The 21,942-nt window shown below is 41.3% G+C and overlaps 2 protein-coding genes across 3 annotated transcripts in view; both read left to right on the top strand.

Annotated features, from left to right (window-relative positions):
• LOC111840398 (receptor-type tyrosine-protein phosphatase C-like) overlaps window positions 1-12,475 on the top strand; it is a 30,965-nt gene extending 18,490 nt beyond the window's left edge. The window contains 12 exon segments of the mRNA XM_072699426.1: window positions 4,606-4,731; window positions 4,840-4,997; window positions 6,254-6,389; window positions 8,375-8,524; window positions 8,826-8,916; window positions 9,039-9,169; window positions 9,296-9,430; window positions 9,560-9,682; window positions 9,787-9,953; window positions 10,201-10,336; window positions 11,486-11,595; window positions 11,597-12,475. Coding sequence (XP_072555527.1) covers window positions 4,606-4,731; window positions 4,840-4,997; window positions 6,254-6,389; window positions 8,375-8,524; window positions 8,826-8,916; window positions 9,039-9,169; window positions 9,296-9,430; window positions 9,560-9,682; window positions 9,787-9,953; window positions 10,201-10,336; window positions 11,486-11,595; window positions 11,597-11,876 — 1,743 coding nt within the window. The 3' untranslated portion in view covers window positions 11,877-12,475.
• A 6,329-nt stretch (window positions 12,476-18,804) lies between these two features.
• The window catches only part of LOC111853372 (receptor-type tyrosine-protein phosphatase C-like), a 30,942-nt gene continuing 27,804 nt past the window's right edge, over window positions 18,805-21,942 (top strand). Inside the window, exon 1 of one of the 2 annotated variants that reach the window (XM_072699424.1) lies at window positions 18,805-18,897. In XM_072699424.1, the coding sequence (XP_072555525.1) occupies window positions 18,843-18,897 (55 nt within the window). In that variant the 5' untranslated portion in view covers window positions 18,805-18,842. The remainder of the gene's footprint in view (window positions 18,898-21,942) is intronic. The other variant, XM_072699425.1, reaches the window with a different exon arrangement.

Here is a 21,942-nt window from a genome sequence, read left to right as displayed (position 1 = left end):
ATCTGAATCGACCCCCCGTAAAATAACTGTCCTTTCTGGGTCAAATCCATACACTTCACACAGATCCATACTTATGATATTTTAAGCAGTCTTGTATCCTGAAAGTATCTCCTATGCTAATATTCAAGCATGCTAATAAAGGTAAAAGTCAAAGTACGCTCTGGCCCCACGTTGGGCGCCAATTTTCTTCTCCTTATGTAACCCAATGCGCTATTCAATAAAAAAAATTTCGCTTGAGTATTAATTAAGGTAATAAGTACTGGTATGGGCCAGGCAGCAATGTACCACCTTCGAATCCAGAATCACAAATAATAGTAATAACATTAAAGTCAAATAAATTCTGGACCAGAGCGTACCTTTATCAAACTTATATATTGGTATTTAACTTCACCATGAACACACATTCAAAAGAATCAACATCACTGTGAACAGTTACTTAGACAAGTCCACTATATCAGTTCAGCGTCCATATACTGAAGACTGTTCAGTAATAAAAAAAAATATTTGAGGCCTCAAAAGAAAATTCCAAAAAAAATTGTAACCTGTCGTCCTGCACTGTGGAAGTGAAAGGACTGGAAGAGTCTGAAGAATCACTCCAGCAGTTTTTTTTTTTTTTATGATCACGGCCACGTAGCACTTAGCCTTCCGTCGATAAGCTGATCCTGGTCCAGACGTCCAGGGAAGCTGCTCACTCAAACACCTATTGTAAAATAAATAAAATTAAGGAGGTGCGTAGCGATGAATTTGACCCAGCTTGTGCACGCACTTATGTAGGATTCCTCTCCATAACTGAGCTACACACAGTCTGAGCGCGCTCTCCCCTTGTGCCGTAAAGCGGCACTGTCTTTACAATACACATTCACACACGCGCCAAAAAAAAATTACAGACATCTAGATTTTTTTTCTTCTTTCTTTCTCAAGTTAACATTTCCCTTGCCTAAGACAAAAGATTGTCATTCCATATAACAATTATTCACCATGTACAGTAATCCAATATTAAACTGGATTTTCTTAGTAAAACAGTTATCTCCCACAAACACATAAGCAAAATTACGGTGTCTCAACCCCTTTTATAAACTGAGTAAGCTACATTCTAAACTAAATCTCCACAATTTGCGTAAAGATTTGTTAATTTATTAACATGCTAACCTTGCTTAAGCTAGCGTAACATCAGTTTAAGCAACCGTTTAATCATATATCGTGACATGACACTCAAGTAAAACTTCCAAAAACATACCTATTGTAAAATAAATAAAATTAAGGAGGTGGGTAGCGATGAATTTGACCCAGCTTGTGCACGCACTTATGTAGGATTCCTCTCCATAACTGAGCTACACACAGTCTGAGCGCGCTCTCCCCTTGTGCCGTAAAGCGGCACTGTCGCAATCATCCAGACGAGAATGCAACCCCTACAACGTACCGTCATAATTAAACAACTTAAAGAGACACACATATTGTAACTCCATTTATACCAAAGTGAAATTTGATGTGGGTTACATCTGCACCACTACTAAGGCTCTTCTCAAAACAATTAGTGCAAACTGCAAAACATGGTGGATAACTTGCAAAAGTGAGTCACTTCATCAAAAAGAAAAGTCAGTTGTTCAAAAGCAAGTCAGTTGCTCAAAATAAGTAGTCAATGCTTCAAAAGCAAGTCCCTTAATCAAAACAGATAATATATTCATCAAAAGCAAGTACTTATATCAATCAAAGTGTCAGGGCTGTCACAATTACAAGTCATTACACCAGCACCTTTGGTCACAAAATCAGATGGTTTGAACATGTTCTCATTGTGACGGATTTCTTTGTAGGTGCTTCCCAATGACATGTCAAGTCTGGACTGCATGCATGGCATGTTGAAAACCATAAATCGTAAAGGAAAATCAAGGCACTTTATATGCACTCTTGATAATATTTAATTGAAACTGTTCACAGCATTGTGCAACTGGGGAAATACAGTAAAACAAACATTTTACAGCAAACATAAACTCACTTAGACAGTAAACCTTACTGCAGTAGTTATGAAACAAAAAAAACTGAAAAACAGACACTGCTGCATATCAATCATTGATATCTAGACGCTCCCGTCTGTCTGCCCACATATTTGCATCAACATCACAGCGAATGTCAGCTCTATCGATGCATCGGGGAAAGTATCTTCTGGAGTGTCGAATCCACCCTCTGCAGGACTCTCCTGTGATGTCATCACAAGCTGCATCCATAGCTGCTAGCAGGGTCATTTGGGTATGTGGATGCCTGTCATATACCTTCCACCTCCAGGAAGAGAAAAACTCCTCAATTGGATTTAGGAATGGAGTGTAAGGAGGAAGAAACTCCATAAGCATCCTGTCGTGTGCTGCAAACCACTGCCTGACTACAGCAGAGTGATGGAAGCTAACATTATCCCAAACCACTACATACATTGTCCGATTGTCACCAAATTGTTTGACAAGATGTTCAACAATTTTGAGTGCAATGACACAAGCAATGAAATGAAGACTATTAGTTGTAAGGACAATGACTATTCAGCCGGTACAAGTATAAATAATTGTGACATTCATGATAAAAGCAAGGAGATAGTGATGAATAGCAAGTCAAAAGTGACCATTCTTTAGATATTTGTACTTACTCAACTGCTTCATGTCCAAAGGCATTTGCCTTTGGACGAAATGAACATGAAACCGCCACTAGGTTGTGGCAAAACGACTACATGTTGTGGAGGTTGAACTAACTGTTGTGCAAAGTTTAATTCTGTTGTGAGAAATGCACCAAAGCAACTGAGAAAAACTGTAAACGATAGAACTAACGAATGACGTAGCATTAAGAAGGCTTCAGGAAACTCACCTCTAGTGTTCATCATGTGCTGGTAAGTGCAAAGACTGCGCCTGTGCACATGCTGCTGATGAGGAAGTAGGGCTGCAACGGTGCACAAAATTCATGGTTTGGTACAAACCTCAGCTTTGGGCTCATGGTTTGATACAGTTTCAGTACAGCAGGGAAAACAATTCAACTGTCAATGTATCTGCATAACAAAACCTTAGAGATGCTTATTTGCACATTGTATAAATAAACATGTAAAATAAAAACATCAAAAATATTAGATCATAACAATCATAAGGAACTAAATCCCATGTTGTCTCCTACCAAGTACGTAGTGATAAACACTCCATAGCCATAATTATTTTTTTAGCCAGGTCTGAATTTCATGATAAAAGTGCCTTAAAAGCCTCTGGGTGACCAACCGGCAGAGGCAGGTTCTGACCTGTTCTGGTTATACTCACACTTGGATGATGTCACCTCAAATGAGCTGGCATGTTGGATGTGTCTTCAGCAAACACTATATGGGCAAAAGTATTGGGAGACACCTTTTGGTCATTGAATTTCATACAGACCCATTGCCACAGGTGTATAAAATCAAGCACCCAGCCATGCAGTCAGGTTTACAAACATTTCTGAAAGAATGGGTCATTCTAAAGAGCTCAGTGAATTCAAGTGCAGTGCTGCCATAGGATGCCACCATTTCAATAAGTCAGCTTGTGAAATTCCTTCCCTGCTAGATATTCCACGGTCAACTGTAAGTGGTGTTATTGCAAAGTGGAAGCTTTTAAGAACAGGAGAAACTCGGCCGCAAAGTGGCAAACCACAAAAAATAAGAGAGCAGGACCGCCGAACGCTGAGGCGGATAGTGGGTAAGAGTCGGCAACACTTGACTTCAGAGTTTCAAACTGCCTCTGGCATTACGAAACAGGAACTCTGTGCCAGGGGCTTCATGGAATGGGCTTCCATGGCTGAGCAGCTGCATGCAAGCCTCACATCACCAAGCGCAGTGCCAGTTGTTGGATGCAGTGGTGTAAAGCACGGTGCCAATGTGGAAATGTGTTTTGTGGAGTGACGTATCACGCTTCTCTGTCTGGCAGTCTGATGGAGGAATCTGGGTTTGGCGGATGCCAGGAGAACTTTACCTGCCTGAATGCAATGGGCTAAAATTCCCACAAGCTCACCCCAAAATATTGTGGCTTACTATGCCTTCCCAGAAAAATGGCAGCTGGTATAAGGGTGACTAACTCCATATTGATTTCTATTGATTTAGACTGGAATATCATAAAAGTTCCTGTAGGTGTAATGGCCAGGTTTCCCAATATGTTTGTCCACATAGTGTATCAGGGTTCACTGTAACACAGCTGACAGACAGTCTTGGTCTTATCAACAACTCTTTGTAAATGTACCGATTCCATGAAAGGATTCCATGAATTTTGAAGCATTTAGTCATTGAATGCATTTTGTATGAAAGCAATGAGAAATGATTAATTTCTGCCCACATAAACTGATGTTATGGCAACTGTGTGAAGAGTTTTGAGAGTTTTCAGCTATTGGAAAAAAACGTGATTATTTTGGGTGCTGTGCTATATGCATGAACTGTTCTGAAAAATCCTTTTATAGTCCTGAAAATGTTAAGTATGTTTCTTGAAATGTGCCACAGCCATTGAGAAGAACTATAAGTAAACTGGGTTAGTGACCTTTAAATATTACATTTTGGTATCTTATATTCAAAAAACAAAAGTAAACTTAGAGTTACTAATATAAATGTAATTCTCTGCTTTCTAGATCCAGTGTGCTCAGTACTGGCCATCCCTATATAGAGAGACAGAGATTTTTGAAGACTTCATTGTGAAAATCAACGGAGAAGACCACTTTCCAAATTACTTGATTCGACACCTAAGTGTTACCAATGTAATCATTTACTATTCTGAACTATATCTAAAGTTATAATTGATGTATAGAAGTTACAACTTGTATAATGGACAAAAGTGAAAATTATGATGTTTGACATATTTACAGAAGAGGGAAGAATCCTCAGAGAGGGACGTGACCCACATCCAGTTCACCAGCTGGCCTGATCATGGGGTTCCTGGGGAACCTCACATTCTCCTCAAGCTGCGTCGACGTGTCAATTCTTTCCAAAATCCCTCCAAAGGACCCATCATTGTCCATTGCAGGTGAAAGGAAGTAATGGAACAGTAACATCAAGGAAAATAGACCAATGAAATAACAATTATAACGGCAACTTGGGCCAACTTTTCAACAGCTTTTTCAATCATAGCAATGCCCTTAACCCTTGTCTTACAATGAAAGCATGGCTTCGATGCTAGAGTGATGAGGAAGTTAAATGGTAAAACAGGCTTTTCGCAGAATATTACAGCTTTTCTCAGATGTTTTGGACAGATTCTCAAATGAAACCTGCACACGCTTAAGTCAGCTTCTCACAACAGAATGTCATTTCTCATTGTTTTCATTCATTCACAAATGATTTAGTTTTGGTTCTTATAGGATTAGGTATGTTCACTTTGAATTAGCCACTAAATCAGTTGTATTTAGTCATGTTGTCAAAACGAACTACACAGTTTTCGTTTGTTTACTTCTAGTCTGGAAAACATTTAAACGTGTGCATGGTGTAAATCATCACATGCAAAGATGTTAATGCAGATGTTAGAAAGGTCCCTTCTGTGGTGAAGTATAAGGGAAATAGCTCCAAAATAGAGGTCTTATTGGAAGAGAAATTTGTAAACTACTTGTCACCAGCCACACAACCATGATTCTTTATTCGCTGCATTGGATGCTGCCTGTGATGACATCCCAGCAGATTCCTGTAGAGGGTGGTTGAGGCACAAGAAGAACATGTTTCTATGCATTTCAAGGGAGAATCTCTAGTGTGATATATGTGAAAATATGTGGCCAGACCAGCAGGAGCGACAGGGCAACCCATGATGTAGAATTGACTTTCTTCTTTCCTAAAACACTGTGTACATTTTCACTGTAATATATAACGTTTTTCAAAGTTTTCAGATACAGAGAAATGAAGTAAATCGAGAAACAGCTGAACAATTTTAAATCTTAAAATACTTCCATAGTATATTTTCATGTTGGCAACATGACTAAACATTTTGACTGTTATGTCTCTAGGCAATGATACAGAGATTTCACATTTTGGTGGCATTGACCGAATGGCTAACAAGAAAACTGCATTTTGAAACATGAATGACAGGTTTTCAATGAATTTCGTCTTTGGCTAGTAATCCAAGTTATTGTGTTGCAGTGTACAATCTGTTCTGAGAAATGCACAAGCAGTTGAGCAACCAAGAAAAACTGTAAACACATTTCACCATGTTTAAAATTATTTAATAGAACTTTATGAAACTCTCCCTAAAACTTTGCACAATGCATTTTAGTTATGTTTGTTTCGACTTCTGTTTAGTGCTGGAGTGGGACGCACAGGGACCTATATTTGCATTGATGCCATGATGGCGCAACTGGAAGCAGAAGGAGAGATGGATATTTATGGATCTGTGGTCCAGCTCCGACGTCAGCGGTGCTATATGGTGCAAGTGGAGGTAATGGCAGTACGAAATTCCCAGTTGATTTAGGAAATAATACGTTTGCCGTTTCTAATAGTAGGTGGACTTTCCTTGTATCCTTGAACAGGGTACTTCTATGTAGTTAATGAAATATCAGTGCAAAGCAAATACAATACTGAGAATTATATGATATTACAACATTAAGCATATAAGGATAATGTACCCCCACCCAGATTAAGGAAACTGGGGCCTCTCGATGCAGCCATGCCCAGGGGGGTGGGGGGAGTTTGTAGGTGAGTGCCTCATAGCCATGGGGTCTGGCCGGGCACAGCCCAGAGCAATTACATGGATTTGCTTTTCCGTGGGGCCTCCACCTGCAGTAGGGGAGGGGGCATGGGGGTCGAGTGTAATGTAGATCGGGCAGGAGCCTTGGGGGACAGATCTTCGGCTACCAAATATAACCTCTATGTTGGAACAGGAGCCTCAGCTGGTGTGGGAGGTAGAGAGATACTGACTAGATATAGTTGGGCTCACCTCAGTGCACGGTTCCGGCTCTGGAACCAACCTCCTAAAGAGGGGATGAACTCTCTTGCACTTTGGTGAGAGGCACCTGGCAAGAGTGAGTCTACTCAAAGCCCCCTGTTATGGCACCAGTACATTGGAGTTCTTCCTGGTGAACAAGAGTGTTGCCTCCCTTCATCTTCGAGTCAGGGGATGGGCTGTAACTGTTGTCTATGCTTTTGCACTGAACACTAGTTCAGAGTATCAGAGGATTCTTGGAGACCTTGGTTGGGGTGCTGGAAGGTGCTCCCTCTGGGGACTCCATTGTTCTACTAGGGGACTTTAATGCAGGAATAGGCAGCGGCAGGTGAAACTTGGAAGGATGTGATTAGGAGGAATGGCCAGCCTGATATAAACCTAAGCAGGGCTTTGTCATTGGACTTCTGTGCTAAACACAGTTTGTCCATAACAAACACCATGTGCTGAACATAAGGGTGTTCTTAAGTGCAACTGGCACCAGAGCACCTTAGACTACAGTTCAATGATTGATTTTGTAATTGTATCGTTGGATCTGCAACCGCATGTTTTGGACACTTGGGTGGAGAGAGAAGCTGAGCTGTCAACTGATCCCCTGGTGGTGAGTTGCATCAGATGGCGGGGGAGATGCCAGATAGACCTGTTAGACCCAAATACATAGTGAGGGTGTGCTGGGAGAGTCTGGCAGAGGGCCATGTCCAGAAGATCTTCAACTCGCTCCTCTGGCAGAACAGGAGTTTACCCAACCAGTCTGCATGTATTTTGTGGACTTGGAAAAGGCATATGACTGTGTCCCTTGGGGGGTTCTTCAGGAGTATGGGGCATGGGGTCCATTGTTATGGGTAATTTGGTCCCTGTATAACCAGAGCGAGAGTTTGGTTCGCAATGCCAGCAGTAAGCCAGACTGCCAGTGGGTTTTAGACTCTGCAATGTTTGTCCTTTATCAGCGATTCTGTTCATAACTTTTTTGAACAGAATTTCTAGGTGTAGTCAAGGAGCAGAGGGGGTCCAGTTCGGTGGCCTTAGGATCATGTTGGTCCTGTTAGTCTCAGTGGGCTGTGACCTGCGGCATGCACTGGGACAGTTTGCAGCTCAGAGTGACTGATGCAGCAGTAATGCAGAGGCTGTACTATTCTACCATGGTTAAGAGAGAGCTGAGCCGGAAGGCAAAGTTTTTACTAGATGATTGACCTTCCTATCTTCCTATATCTATGGTCACATACTTTGGGTATTGACCAAAATAATGAGATTGCGGACACAAGCAGAAGAAATTAGTTTGCTTCACAGGATGTCTGGACCTTTGAAAAGGGATGAGGAGCTCGACCTGGAGATGGTGGAGATGGTGGCTGGGGAGAGGGAAGTCAGGGCATCCTTACTTAAACTGCTGCCCCCGTGACCTGGAACCGGATAAATGGTAGAAAATGAATGAATGAATGAAAATTATATAGAATTCTGACACTGTTGGTGGATGTTTCCTGTGGCAGGCCCAGTATATCTTGATCCACCAGGCTCTCCTTGAACAAACTCGGTTTGGTGACACTGAGATCCCTCTCTCTGAAATGCACTGTGCACTGAAGACATTGAGGCAAAGGGATTCGGATTCTGAAGCCACTCTTTTGGAAACTGAATTCCAGGTCAGTCAGCAACACAGCAGAAGGCCAGTATTAATGACTACAGCTACATTCTGAAGCTTGTGCTTGTATTATGGAGTGAAGCGATTGGCAAAAGGGAGATAAGCAGCCATTTTTATCCAACAATGATGTACAATTTTGCAAGGAAATATGTTTACCTTAAATAAGCATATCAAAAATATACCACTGTAATATGTGTTGTGAACTTTATAAATGAATGAGAATACCTAAAAATTACTGAGAAAATATTGTTTTATTTATTATTCTTTTGTAATCCTCTATCTTTATTTTACCTGTTATTTAGAGGCTGCCAAACTACACAAACTGGCGGACACAAAATACAGGAGTAAACGAGGACAACAAGAAGAAAAATCGTTACTCTGCTGTTGTTCCATGTGAGAGTGACTGATAATTTGCTGAGACTAATGTGCATAGATGATTTAACAGTGTGGATCTCGTTTTGGTTTGTTGTGGTGCTGGTTCTGAAACAAATGTTCTGCATAATAATCTTCTGTAGATGATTACAACCGAGTGCTTATAAAATCCGAGGAAGAGAGCAGCCATGAAAGTGAAGAAAATGAGGATGAGGATTATTTAACTGAAGAAGATGAAGAATCTGGCAGATACATCAATGCTTCCTATATATATGTATGTTCATAACATTTAGCATTAAGAGGACAAAACAATTTGAAAGTAAAGCGAATGGCATTGTGCTATACTATAAAGAACTGTGTATACACTAACAAAAACAATGCTTTTTGTCATTCTTTTTAGGGCTACTGGGGCCCAAAGTGTATTATTGCTACTCAGGGTCCTCTTCCAGACACCAGGGCAGACTTCTGGCTCATGATATTCCAACAGAAAGTCAAAACAATTTTCATGCTTACAGAGTGCATGGAGGGGGGCAAGGTATGTAAAAAGCAGAGAATTGGTAAAACAATGGGTGGTTGTATCATTGCTATTTTATTAGTTAAAATATTGAAACTATTATTTTTATATTATTAACTATTAAATATTGAAACTATTATTATTTTTTAGGAGTTTTGTTCACCATATTGGAATGATGAGAAGAAGGTCTTTGGAGAGATTGAGGTAGAAATAAAAGACTGTAACACCTGCCCAGCCTGCAAAATACGGTGTATTGAATTACGTCACGCAAAGGTATCTGTCAGTTTTGCCCCCTCTGTGTGACACTTGGCTGATCTTTGGCTCAACCTCTCCTTGCTTAAAAAGAGAATGTGTTTAAATCAGTTGTGTATTTGCAGAAGAAGGAGAACCGCAAGGTATATCAGTACCAATTCCAGCAGTGGACAGAAAAAAACATTCCGGAAAATCCACAGGACTTGTTGGAAATGATGCAAAGTGTCAAGCTTAAGACTGAGTATGACAAAGTCAGACCAGATAGGAACGTGCCTATTGTGGTCCACTGCAAGTGAGCGATTTTCTCATTATCTTCAAAAAGCTCTGTAACTCTACCTGGGTCAAGCATCACTAGTAATTACATTAGACCTGAATAATTTTACGGAATTTCATGCAAAAATTGCTGATTAATCAATATTAGTCTTTCCTGTCATTATTATTGTGCTGTCAGTTACCATGCCTTTGATGTAATGACCACAATCGGCTGTATAGTTACATGATACGATGTTAAATCCTACAATTTCTTTCTGCCATGTTAGTGATGGATCAACTCGGACAGGGCTTTTCTGCGCACTCTGGAACATCCTAGACAGCGCTGAAACAGAGAAGGTGGTTGACATATTCCAGCTGGTGAAAACGCTGCGGAAGGAGAGGCAGGGAGTGATACTGAGCTTGGTGAGTCAGTGATTTCAAAAAACATCCTATCATCTGGTATCTCATCACAAGAAGCCAAATGATTGAATTTCTTTAGGGAAGTTTGTTTACTATAGCATTATATACAATCATAGCATATATTGTATATCGTGTTAGATACACATTATAGCTACTGTAGCTAGTTTACACCGATATGTTAAAACAATATGAGTACCCCCAAGTGGAGCAAATAATATTGATGATACTGTACGAGTAAAATCAATGTCCGTCAAGGTCTGAGAAGTGTTAGATGATTTGCTAACATTTGGTAACCGTAATGTTGAGTATAGTACAAAAGGACACGGGTAAGGATCTGAGTAACTTTGACTCGGGTCAAATTATAATGGCTAGATGACTGGAGCAGATCATCTCTGAAGACGCAAAGCTTGTGGGGTATGTACAGTCAGTCATGGTCAGCACCTACTAAGAATAGTTCAGGGTCCGCTGATCGGGTGCTGGGCAGCCACAACTCATCGATGTGAACAAAGGCTATCCCGTGCGGTACAAACCAACACAAGGGTAACTGTGGCACAAATGTCAGATCACTTTAAAGATGTGGTCACAAATGGGGCTGTCAGAGTCCATGCTGACCCCTGTCCACCATAGAAAGCCCCTACAATGGGCACAAAAGCATCAGATCTGAACCTTGGAGCAATGGAAGAAAGTGGCCTGGCCTGATGAATTTCATTTTCTGTTGGATTATGTTGATGGCCGGGTTTGTGTCAAATATCTGTGGGATGCATTGGACATGATTAAGTCTGATCCACGGCTATGCAGCTCCATGCACAGCAGGGCAATGTGTGTTTGAAGCAACATATGAGTTCAGTATTACAGCTAACAGGCAGTCTTGGTCTTATCAACTACTCTATGTTGCTGGTGTAATTTATTTCCAAAATGTTCCCAAACTAGTGATTTAAGTGACATAGGAGGGTCTTTGATCTCCAGCTCTAACCACAATCAATTAGTATAATATATGCATGTTGAAGATCTGGCTGAACATCTAGTGATAGAACATCCCCACATGTCTTTATTAAATCCTGACAGTACTATTTTAATGGCAAAAGAGGGTTTGCACTGATGCCCTTAGTTTGTCAATTTTTAAACACTCTCCCAAATCTTCCCTCCTGCCAGGACCATTATCAGTTCCTCTATGACATGGCAGAGAGCGCCTTCCCTGCCCAGAACGGTGAAGTCAAGCAAAACCCAGCCAAAGGAGCGGACTTTGTGGACATAGTGGACGAAAGAGGTTATAGAGCCGAAGAGCAGTGCTACCAAAGCTGGCCAGCAGGGGGACACTGAAGAAGAGGCCCTGGTGCAGAATGAATCAGACAGCAAGGCGGAGGCTGAGAAACCTACAGAGGATGGTACCAAAGATCCCAGTGCTATCAAGAAGGAAGCCATGGAGAATGATATCAAAGATCCCAGTGCTGTGAAGGGGGAAGCCGTGGAGAATGATATCAAAGATCCCAGTGCTGTCAAGGGGGAAGCCGTGGAGGATGGTGTTACTAGTGTAGAGAATTAGGAGAAGCATATTTTTTTATCTTTACTTTAGCGTGTGGTACATTCTATACATAAAATATGTAGGGTAGTTTCTCTGTGTAGTAATTTTCCTAATGTGAAACTTTTTTTCTGTTTATGTTTTGTATTGCATTTTTGAAAATGAATATAATGTAAACTCAGAGTAAAGCCAGATATAAGCAGGAAGAAAAGTTCTGTTGAATACATAATTATAATACATTGTGATGTCGTTGGGTTGGTCAGTCATTAATTATGCTGTTAACGGCATGCCTGGTGTGGGGGAATTAGTATGGGTAAACCCTGCCGCTTAATGTGTCTGTGTGAGCACTTATGTTGGAAGTGTGTACTGTTGCCCTGTAAGTGTGTGTTTCATTGAAGTCTCACCCTGAGTGTGCCAGGTAAATAGTTGACTGACTTTGTCATTGGTCTGTCATATAAAGGCAGGCCTTCTGATGGAACGAGTGTGACGCGCCTCATTCAAACAACTATGACACAAGCTCTCCATAATATTATAAAATTGAGCCTTTTGGAATGATCAGCTTTTTTCTTTTACTGGAAATAGAAATGTCGAGTTTTGGCAAAAATAAACATAATTACAAATCACTTTTTCCGTTGGTGTATTTGGGAATATGTTTGTTTTATTTGTACAAGTGCTCCTCCTCTCACAATAGAGTTATGAATGGGTTTCAGACTGTCCAGGCAGACAGGAACCACCAGCAGCAAGAGGAAACAGACTGGGACGTACTGTGTAATGCACATGGGATGGATATAGATGGAATGACTGACTGAATTGCATATTATATAAACTTTTCCGTTGATAACATTGTACCCACCAGAACTGTACATTGTTATCCTAACAACAAACTCTGGGTTACCAGTGACCTGAAGGCTCTATTAAAGCAAAAAATGAGCTGGCGACAGGGAGCAAATGAAGCAGGTGCAGAGAGAACTGAAGGAGACAATCAAGGTAGCATCTGGGATGGGCACTGGACCCCCTGTGACCCTGAATAGGATAGGCGGTTTCAGAAAATGGATGGATGGATGAACTAGACAAGTAGGTATAGAAAATGGGTGGACAGATTATAGGACCCACTGCTTCCGATACAATAACAACATGCTCCACTGGATGTCAGTATTTTGCAACTGATTTTTTTAGAACAGCAAATACATTTGTAGAAGCTGAATTTACCTTATTTACATAAAAATGCAGTATTACTATAATCTTATGTTGCCTAAGCATTAAGTATTTTCTGGTAGGTGAAACTGAATAACACTCAATAGGTCAAACATTGATTTTAAAAGTGCAGTGATATTGTAAGCTTTTTATTACCTATTAAGTATTAGCTACATACTGTATAGCTGGCTTTACCTCCACACGCAGTGTGGGCTTTGGTCCAGATGTCTTGACTAGGGGTGGAGTCTGTCCTACTTTGCAGTTTCCAGTAGTGAAAGACCTCATGTGGGTGTGTGTTCAAGTCAAGTAGGTTTATTTGTCATTTCAGCCATATGCACAGCATATAGTGAAACGAAACGTTATTCCTCCAGGACCAAGCTACACAAAAAACAAAAGGAACGAAACAACACAGGACTACACAGTGCAATTACAGGACAAGACAATACAGTATATACAGTGTAGTCGGCAAAGTAGTAACCATGCTGGCTTGAATGGATATTTGAATAAATAGTATTATTACAGATACAGTATTATGACATATACTGTATTCTCGTAGCAAGACAGCAATAAATAGTAAAGGCAGGACAGAGTGTGTAGTATTTAATAAACGGTATATGAAATTCAGTTAGTGATTCAATTCTGGTTTAGAAGTCTGATGGCCTGAGGGAGTGAAGTGAAGGCCGGTACGCTATGGAAACTTTTGCCAGACGGACGGAGGGAGAGGAGGGTGTGGGATGGGTATGTGGGGTCATCAACAATGCTGGTGGCTTTGCGAATCCAGCATGACGTGTCTGCGCCAGAGGGGACAGAGACGTTGATGATGTTTTCTGCTGTCCTCACTATCCTCTGTAGGGTCGTGCGGTCCGAAGTGGAGTAATTCCCATACTAAGCTGTCATGCAGCTACACAGGATCCTCTCTATAGTCCCTCTGAGGAATGTAGTGAGGATTGGAGAGGGAGGTGCACTCTCCTCAGACTATGCAGGAAGTAGAGCCACTGCTGGAATTTCTTGGCGATGGAGCTGGTGTGAGGGTCCACGTGAGGTTCTCTGCAATGTGAACACCAAGGAACTTGGTGCTCTGGATGATCTCCACTGGGGATCCATTGATGTTTAGTGGAGAGCGGTCACAGCGTGTCCTCCTGAAGTCTTCAACCATCACCTTTGTCTTGTTGACATTCAGAGACAGGTTGTTGCTTACACATCAGTCCGTTAGTCGTTGCACCTCCTCTCTGTACACCACCTTGTCGTTCTCACAAATCAGACCCACCACTGTTGTATCATCAGTGAAGCTGGCAACACTTTTATTAGATTACTAATTGGAGGACTGATTGGCTGAAGAGTCCTCACACCTGGGTTTCAACAGCTGACCTAAAGGTTACCCCAAAATCTTGCATAGACACCGGCCCTTTGCGGATAAGATTGGCCATCCCTGCTATAAATAAAAGGTTGTGTCCTGTTTTGATTGCGATAGATCCTCACAATAACTAACAAATAACTAACAAAGTGTAGTTACATATGAAATTATGTGTGAAGTTTAACCTATTTGCATATCCCATGGTTATTTTGCTTAAAGCTCACGGTTCCTGGGAGAGTGACACACAAAAGTGGACAGGAGCTACAAAAGATCCCAGTCAAGATGGCCCAGGAACTAGGTTCCTGAACATCGGTGGTAAAGCTAATGTTAGCTAATATTATTTTCTAAATTATGGATTAACATGACCCCAGGAAGATATCAAACTTAGGCCTAAAATTGTGCTCGTGTTGGCAGTAAACTATTTGTCAGCTTTTTATGTAACCTTTTGAGTGTTTCTGCATCGTAATAATGACATGGTAGCAATGTTGGTTGTGAATATTTTGTATGCATGCGATTGTTCCCAGCTGTCTGGGTTAGAAGACATCGAGTGTTGGTTGGCTAAAAATGTCCTTATGCTAAATACAGAAAATACCCGAAGTGCTGCTAGTTGGTCTTAAGGCTGCTAGAAATAAGTTTGACAAGCTCAAGCTAACCGCTCGCTCCGAATTAGGGCTACAGTGGGAGGTGCAGAGCTGTTTGGGGGTCAGTGTCATTGTCTTTGGATGAACTGAACTGTCAGTGCTGTCACTCTAGCTTCATACCCCCTTGTGGAATTGGAGTGCTGACGTTTCAGGGACTCCCCATGCCTGCGTTCCCACCTGCCTCTCCCTCCTACTTATGCTGCCATAGCCATATCTGCTGGAGCTTCCATACTGCACTCACCTAACTGTTTGCACTGCCTCTAGTCTCCCCTACTTTGGCTAATGCACTTTTTATTTCCCCCACCCCTCCTAGGTTGTGCCCACCCTGCTGACTGCAGTGCCTCTACATGTGACGTCCTTCTGGCCAGCTCGCACTTCTGCCTGTGACGTCTCTCCTGTCTGCACTGCTGCTGCATCACTGTTCATCCTGCCATCAGAAGCAGCACCAGTATCTGTGTGCTGTCACCTTCCTCCTGCATCGAGACTCAAATCTTACATTTTGAACTGTGTAAATTACAATTTTGTTATCTTGTTCATTTGACTTCATCTGCTGGTCACTGGAAGATGATCTCCCTCTTTGAGTCTGGTTCCTCCCAAGGTTTCTTCCTACTAGGCAGTTTTTCCTTGCCACTGCCACCTCTGGCTTACTCACTGTTGTTGTTTAATAGTCTATGCAGTCACTGTGCGTGAAGCTGTTTTCATTGTCTCTACATCTGTTATGGGGTGTTTATTCAGATTCTGTAGTTACTGTAGTGTCTTGTTGTTGCAAATGAACAGATTGGTTTGATCTTTATGGCTTTTGAGGGATGCCAGAAACAGCAGGCCAATTCATCGCAGAACACTTCCGTGTTTGTAATGGACTATAAATGCTATTCAGGCATACTGGATTGTGTGGCCCACTGTCATGTAACGAGAGACAAAGAACTCGGGGGGTAGGCATTTTAGCAAAACAGAAGGGGGTTTATTGATAAAAGAACGGCGACTGGAAACAAACAAGATCATGAGAGATCAAAAGGAAGAGTGAGGCAAGGAAGGGTGCAGGCAACACAAGGGTTCAATTCCAAAGACTGGACTGGGGAACACAGGATTGGGAAGCATGTATATACGGAACAAACGAGGGAGGTAACAAGAGGCGGCCAGGAGTGATTAACTGAGGTAAGACAAACAAGTATCAGGCATGGCTTGTTAGGGTTGTGTGAGCGAGGAGTCTTGAAGGTCAGGTGGACATGACGGTCAGGATGTCACAAAACTTTCTGCAGCTGAACAAAGGAAAAGCAGAGAGTCAAGAGGACTACTTGTTATTGGGAATGAAATACAGAGGATGGAATATACTGGTGTAGTTGGAGTCTCTGAAATACTGGGAGTCTGTTTCAGTGGTGATCTTAGTGTAGTAGGAGGAGAAAACAACAAGGTGTGTGTTATTAAGTCCTGGGGGGTGAGTAGCCAATAGGAGAGGGCGCTCAGACTATAAGGGTTACCCCAGCACAGATGCTTTATGCTCCTTTTCGGCGGTCATTTTAATTGTTGGATTCCCGGTTCGTTCCGGGATTAGTGGTCGGGACATCTTGCACCGGTGTGTTCAGCCCCTGGGTGGTGTAAATGGTACAAGCTGCGACAGGACGCCTGACGCTGGGAATAATACGGCGGGGTTTCTCCTAAGGATCCCGTGTGCTGTGGTGCGGCGGTGACTGCTGCTCCATCTTACGTGGAACCACTGCTGCTCTGCCTACGGCGGCTCTGTGCTGCCTTACTGCTGCTGTTTAGTGACGTTTGCACCGTGTCGCGGTTTGGTTTGTTGTGTTCCGTCCAGCCTGTGGCCGGCCAATTCACCAGCGGGTGCTTAGCTGGGGAGCGGTTTGGCTGGGGGGGGGAGCCTGTTTACCTGCGTGCGATGGGGTGTTAGAGGGGCTGATTGGTCCCTCACTTTTCAAAGGTTTGTTTCTTTTTGTTTTAATTGTATTACGTTTATCTCTGTTTGATATATTGTGTGTCCTGTTTTGAATGGGTAAAAATATGTTTTTGTGTCATTAGTGTAAATCGTTTTGTTCGGTTATGTTGCTATGTATTTTATTTGTTTGGTTGATTTAGACTGCAGTGTTTTTTTCTTTGGGTGTTGTGTGATTATTGCTGTGGTTTGTAGTTTATATATATTTTTTTGCTCACTTGTATGATTGCATGCATCTTTCAGGTTCTCTTGTGCTCTCTTAGGTTTCAGCGCCCAGTCTTAGACCGGCAAGAAGTGGCTGCTGGTATCCAGGCTGTACTTTAGGCCTATGGTGTTGTGACTGATTAATTATCTTATGGTTTTAGTTTTAATAAAATTGAACAACGTCTCTCCGCTCTTACGGTAAACGGACCAGTGTGCCTTGGCCTGGGGGGTAGGGCGACCGAACTTTCTCCGGGGGTAGTACCTAAGGGCGTCTGCCAAATGCTGTAAATGTACCTGGGGTGGCGTAGTCGAGCTGACTTGTGGCTATACAGTAGGTACCATTGGTTGGTACCATTCGGCAGTATTCAATCTCCACTCGCTACATTGGCTATAACAGCTATGTCAGTAATGTCTGCACTACGACATGGGGAAAACCCAGGTCCCAGAGGTGTGAGGTGACAGTGCTAACCACTGCATGCCCACCCATTTAGACCTGAACCTTAAACAGATATGCTAAGCGAGGACATTACCTCCACTTCTCTGAAAATGGATCTACAGTGAAGGACCTCAAAAACAGTGGCAGGGTGCATGTTGTAACAGAAATTCTGAAGTGTATAGTGAGACAGCTGCGTCCACCTTTGATAACAATACAATAAAATAATTGATACTTTATTGATCCCAATGGGGAAGTTCTCTTATCACCTCCCCCTGCAGACACAGACGCTTAGCCCAGCGAGCCACACACTGCCCCACATAACCCAATAAGGTCCAGTAAAGTACAGTATCAGCACTTTGAATAATTAAACTCACTCGCAGGCGATCACTTTATTAAGCAACTCAGAAGATGAGAAGAAGAGGATCAGCTGGCAGGACGGCAACAGCTTGGCACAGGATGAGAAGCTTTGACTTTTTCTTACCCAGAGGCAAAGACGTAAGTCACACCAATACCTCCCACAACAAGAGCACACGCTGCTCTGCACCTCACCACACTGTAGATACAAATAAACCACCCTAAGAGGAAATAAAGAAAATGATTAGTGCAACAAACACAACCCATTTTCTGTCCTACTGTCTTCTGTCTCAGGGAAAACAAAGCGGGGAATCAAAATCTCTGTGTTCTGTCATTTATTAAGATGTAGCCTTTAGAAATAGCTAGCATGACACATTTATAATAAACTATAAAATGAATGAATTATTATAGAGTGACTCTCATGTGTTTATTTATAAACAGGTGTGGTGCTGTAGCTCCAGCCAGATGAAGTGCATGCAATCCCAAAGTGTCATAGTGTGACCCTCACTGATTGCAGTGAGTCCTGAGAGTGAAACTTTGACTTTTTTATTGTGTGTCTTCTTTGGGTTGCTATATTTAAGCACATTATTAATGCTAGTATACCAGTCTGAATAGTGTGTGTACAACTTTGCCCCATCTTCTTGTATTTTTGTACTTTGCTTAGGGTTGCTAGGCATGCCCTTGATTATACTGTATATAGTGGGTTCCGTCTGATGAGTATGAGGGGTAGTGATCCTACTACGTCAGTGGGTGGTGCTAGGCCCACCAGAGGAAATCTATATACATTACTACATAAGTCCAAAAAATCTGTGTAAATTCCTCTTCAAAAGGACACAGGGTGTGATATCTCCCTCTCTTGGACATGGCTAGTTTTCTTGGATTAGTAATTCTGTTGGCTTTTATCCTCTTGGGAAAATGTAAGTCATTTTAAGTATATTGTCAAGGTGTAATGTTGACCTGTAATGTAACATAGAATTGTGTGTGAAATTCAAGGAATCCTAGTAATTGTGGTTTTTGTTGTATCATTAATGTAACTGATATAAATATACAGTTAAATCCCATTATAGTGGACTCGCTTATAACGGAATATCATCTATAATGGATGAGGTCCGCTGGTCCCGGTCATGCGCCTTTAAGAACATGCAGAAAAAGCATTGAATATAGCGAACTGGCATATAACGGAATTTCGCTTATAACGGATAAAACAATTTGGTCCCCAAGGCCGCTTTAGCTGTAGTTCTGTTCGGCTTTAACGGACATGCAGTTCCGCCTACAAGGCGTGTGGCGTTCCGGTGATATCCAGTGCAGATATGTAGTCGGGATTATTAATAGTCACGCATCTGCTCAGGTAAAGTTGGATTACTACATGTACAATATAATAATCTATACCACAAGTGTGTCTGCTGGGGTGTGGCATGAGTAAATGGTGTCCTGTAGTTGTGTTCTGGGCATACAGCAACTCTGGATATAACGGACTGTTTTGCCAGGTCCCTTGAAGTCCGTTATATCTGGATTATACTATATATAAATATTTAAACAATATTTACATAATAAAATAAATAACATAATAAAACAGAATAATTATGACATTCTCAAATAACTAAAAATGATATAATACTTTTTAATTTAATCGGTAGTACCGGTTAAGCTTCACTGATGTCTTTTAGTAAAGTGTACAGTCTGAGTTTTCCTAGAAAGATATTTAGGTTTAGTGCATTTTAGGTTTAGGTTAAGGTCAATGTTTCCCAACCCGGTCCTGTGACTTCACAGACAGTCCGCGTTTCTGCTTCCTTTCAGCTCTCTGCCAGACAGTACACAGCTCCCTTCTCTATGTGGATTGTCTCTGGGTCCCTGAGGACTGGATTGGGAAACACTGACCTGAAACCAACTCAAATGCAGAAACAACTGATAAAGTCTAACTAGCAGCCCCCCAAAAATAGTATATGATATATGGCTAGAACCATAGCTTCTAAGATGCCCAAATATCAAACTGTATTTCATACGACCAGTGATTGGTATTGAACAAAAGCTTCCATGGATCAAATTGAATAACTAGCCTGTTATGTGTCATATCATCTGGATGAAGGATGCAGGGACAGGTGAGGTTGCAAAGCCAAAGGGGTTTCATTAAACTCAAAAGAACAACAACTAGAAACAAACTGGATCTCAGGGGATCAAAATGAGAGGGAGGCAACATGAGGCTACAACATCAATGACAGGACTGGGGAAGACAGGACTGGGAAGCACTTATACAGTATACAAGACTGATGAGAGAGCAAAGGAGAGGCAGCTGGAATAACACAAGGGTAGGAACGAGAGGATAAACAGGTGTTAGGGCCATGCTAGGGAGGAAATGGGAAAGTCAGATGAGCATGGTGTCACATTATACATTTTATAACCTGAGAACTACAATTTTGATTCACATGACAGATTCCAATGAACACTGAAATTTTACAGAAAACAAACCCATTTCAGACAGTCCATGTTTTAGGAAAGCATTTTTGCCGCTCAATGAGCTATATAATATTTATAAAGGATCATATCAAGTCATATCAAAAAAAATTGTGACTGCATATGTAAAAATGTTATTTAAAACAGCAACTTTTATGGAGACCACAAATTAAACAATACATCGATGATCTGTCACTTTTTTTTGTGTTATTCTCTTCTGGAAAATCAGTATAAAGAATGACTACTGCAGTTTGTCAAAATAATAACCTTTGATAGTTCATTATAATACTTCCTGCTGTCTGTTAGAAGGTACTATCATGTGCAAGTAGGAATTGTCAGGCTGCTCGTTATAATTTGGATTTGCATTGCCTCATATATAATAGGCAGGTATTATAATTAAAATAAATGAGCTGCTGACGTCTGGCTCCTAAGAACGTTGCTAAAGTACCAGGCCGTACTAAAATGAAAGTAAATATACTGCTAATACGTACATGTGCTTAAAGCGATAATTCAGCACTTGCAGCCATGCTGTGATAATGATTTTGAAATAATGAAATAATGGTTCCTTATTACAGAAGAACATTTAGTTATAGACTGTGACCTATAACTATTGCCTTATTAGGAAAGCTGATATCTGAGATATCTTGTTAGTATATTTGGTTACAGTTTATCTAGCCATATTCATGAGTAATTAATCACGATTAACTAACATAGGTTTCATGAAATAGCATGTAAACTTTATTTAAGATCATAAATTTACTAATGGATAATGACATTCAGTCAAATTTGCACACAGGCAATATTACATTCCATCCATCCATTTTCTGCACCTGCTTGTCCTCTGTAGGGTCACTGGGCTTCAGAGCCTATGAAGGAGGCTATAGTGCAGGGAATCACCCAGAATAGGGGGCCAACCCATCACAGGGCACATATCCCATTCAGATACATACAAGTTAGCAACTCCAGTTCACCTTTTTGAACTATGGGGGGAAACTGGGGTACCTGGCAGAAATCCCACAATGACACGGGGAGAACATCAGACCCACGGAGCAGAGACAGGGACTCAAACGCTGCTCTGGAGAGGTAGGAGGTGACTGTGCTGACCACTGTGCCCCCCCGATCATTCGTACTTCATTATACTTATATATTACAATATTTATATATTACATTAAAATTTATATATTACATTAAAAATCAAATCCAGGTATTTAATATCTAAACAATATGTCTTTTATTCTTTGTTCATTATTTTATTCTTTATTAACTGAATTATGTATGTGTAGTGATACTGTCTTTTCAGACTTTTAAACTCGAGTACTGATCTCAGTAGCTGCAACCCTGAAGTCGGCCCACTTCCTGATTCCATTTTAAGACAAACTTCTTCCTTTTCTCTCATCAGCAACAGCTTACTAAAATGGTAAACGAAGAAACAGGAAGCTTTACAGTTAAAAAAAAAAGGTGTCAAAGGCAGTTGAAAGTAAATGTGTAGAAAATGAAGCATGTGAACATCA

The sequence above is a fragment of the Paramormyrops kingsleyae genome, chromosome 15 (genome assembly GCF_048594095.1).
Source record: "Paramormyrops kingsleyae isolate MSU_618 chromosome 15, PKINGS_0.4, whole genome shotgun sequence".
NCBI classification, from domain to species: Eukaryota; Metazoa; Chordata; class Actinopteri; order Osteoglossiformes; family Mormyridae; genus Paramormyrops; species Paramormyrops kingsleyae.
Note: the sequence above shows the minus strand (reverse complement) of the source record. Positions and strands in the feature narration are given on the sequence as shown.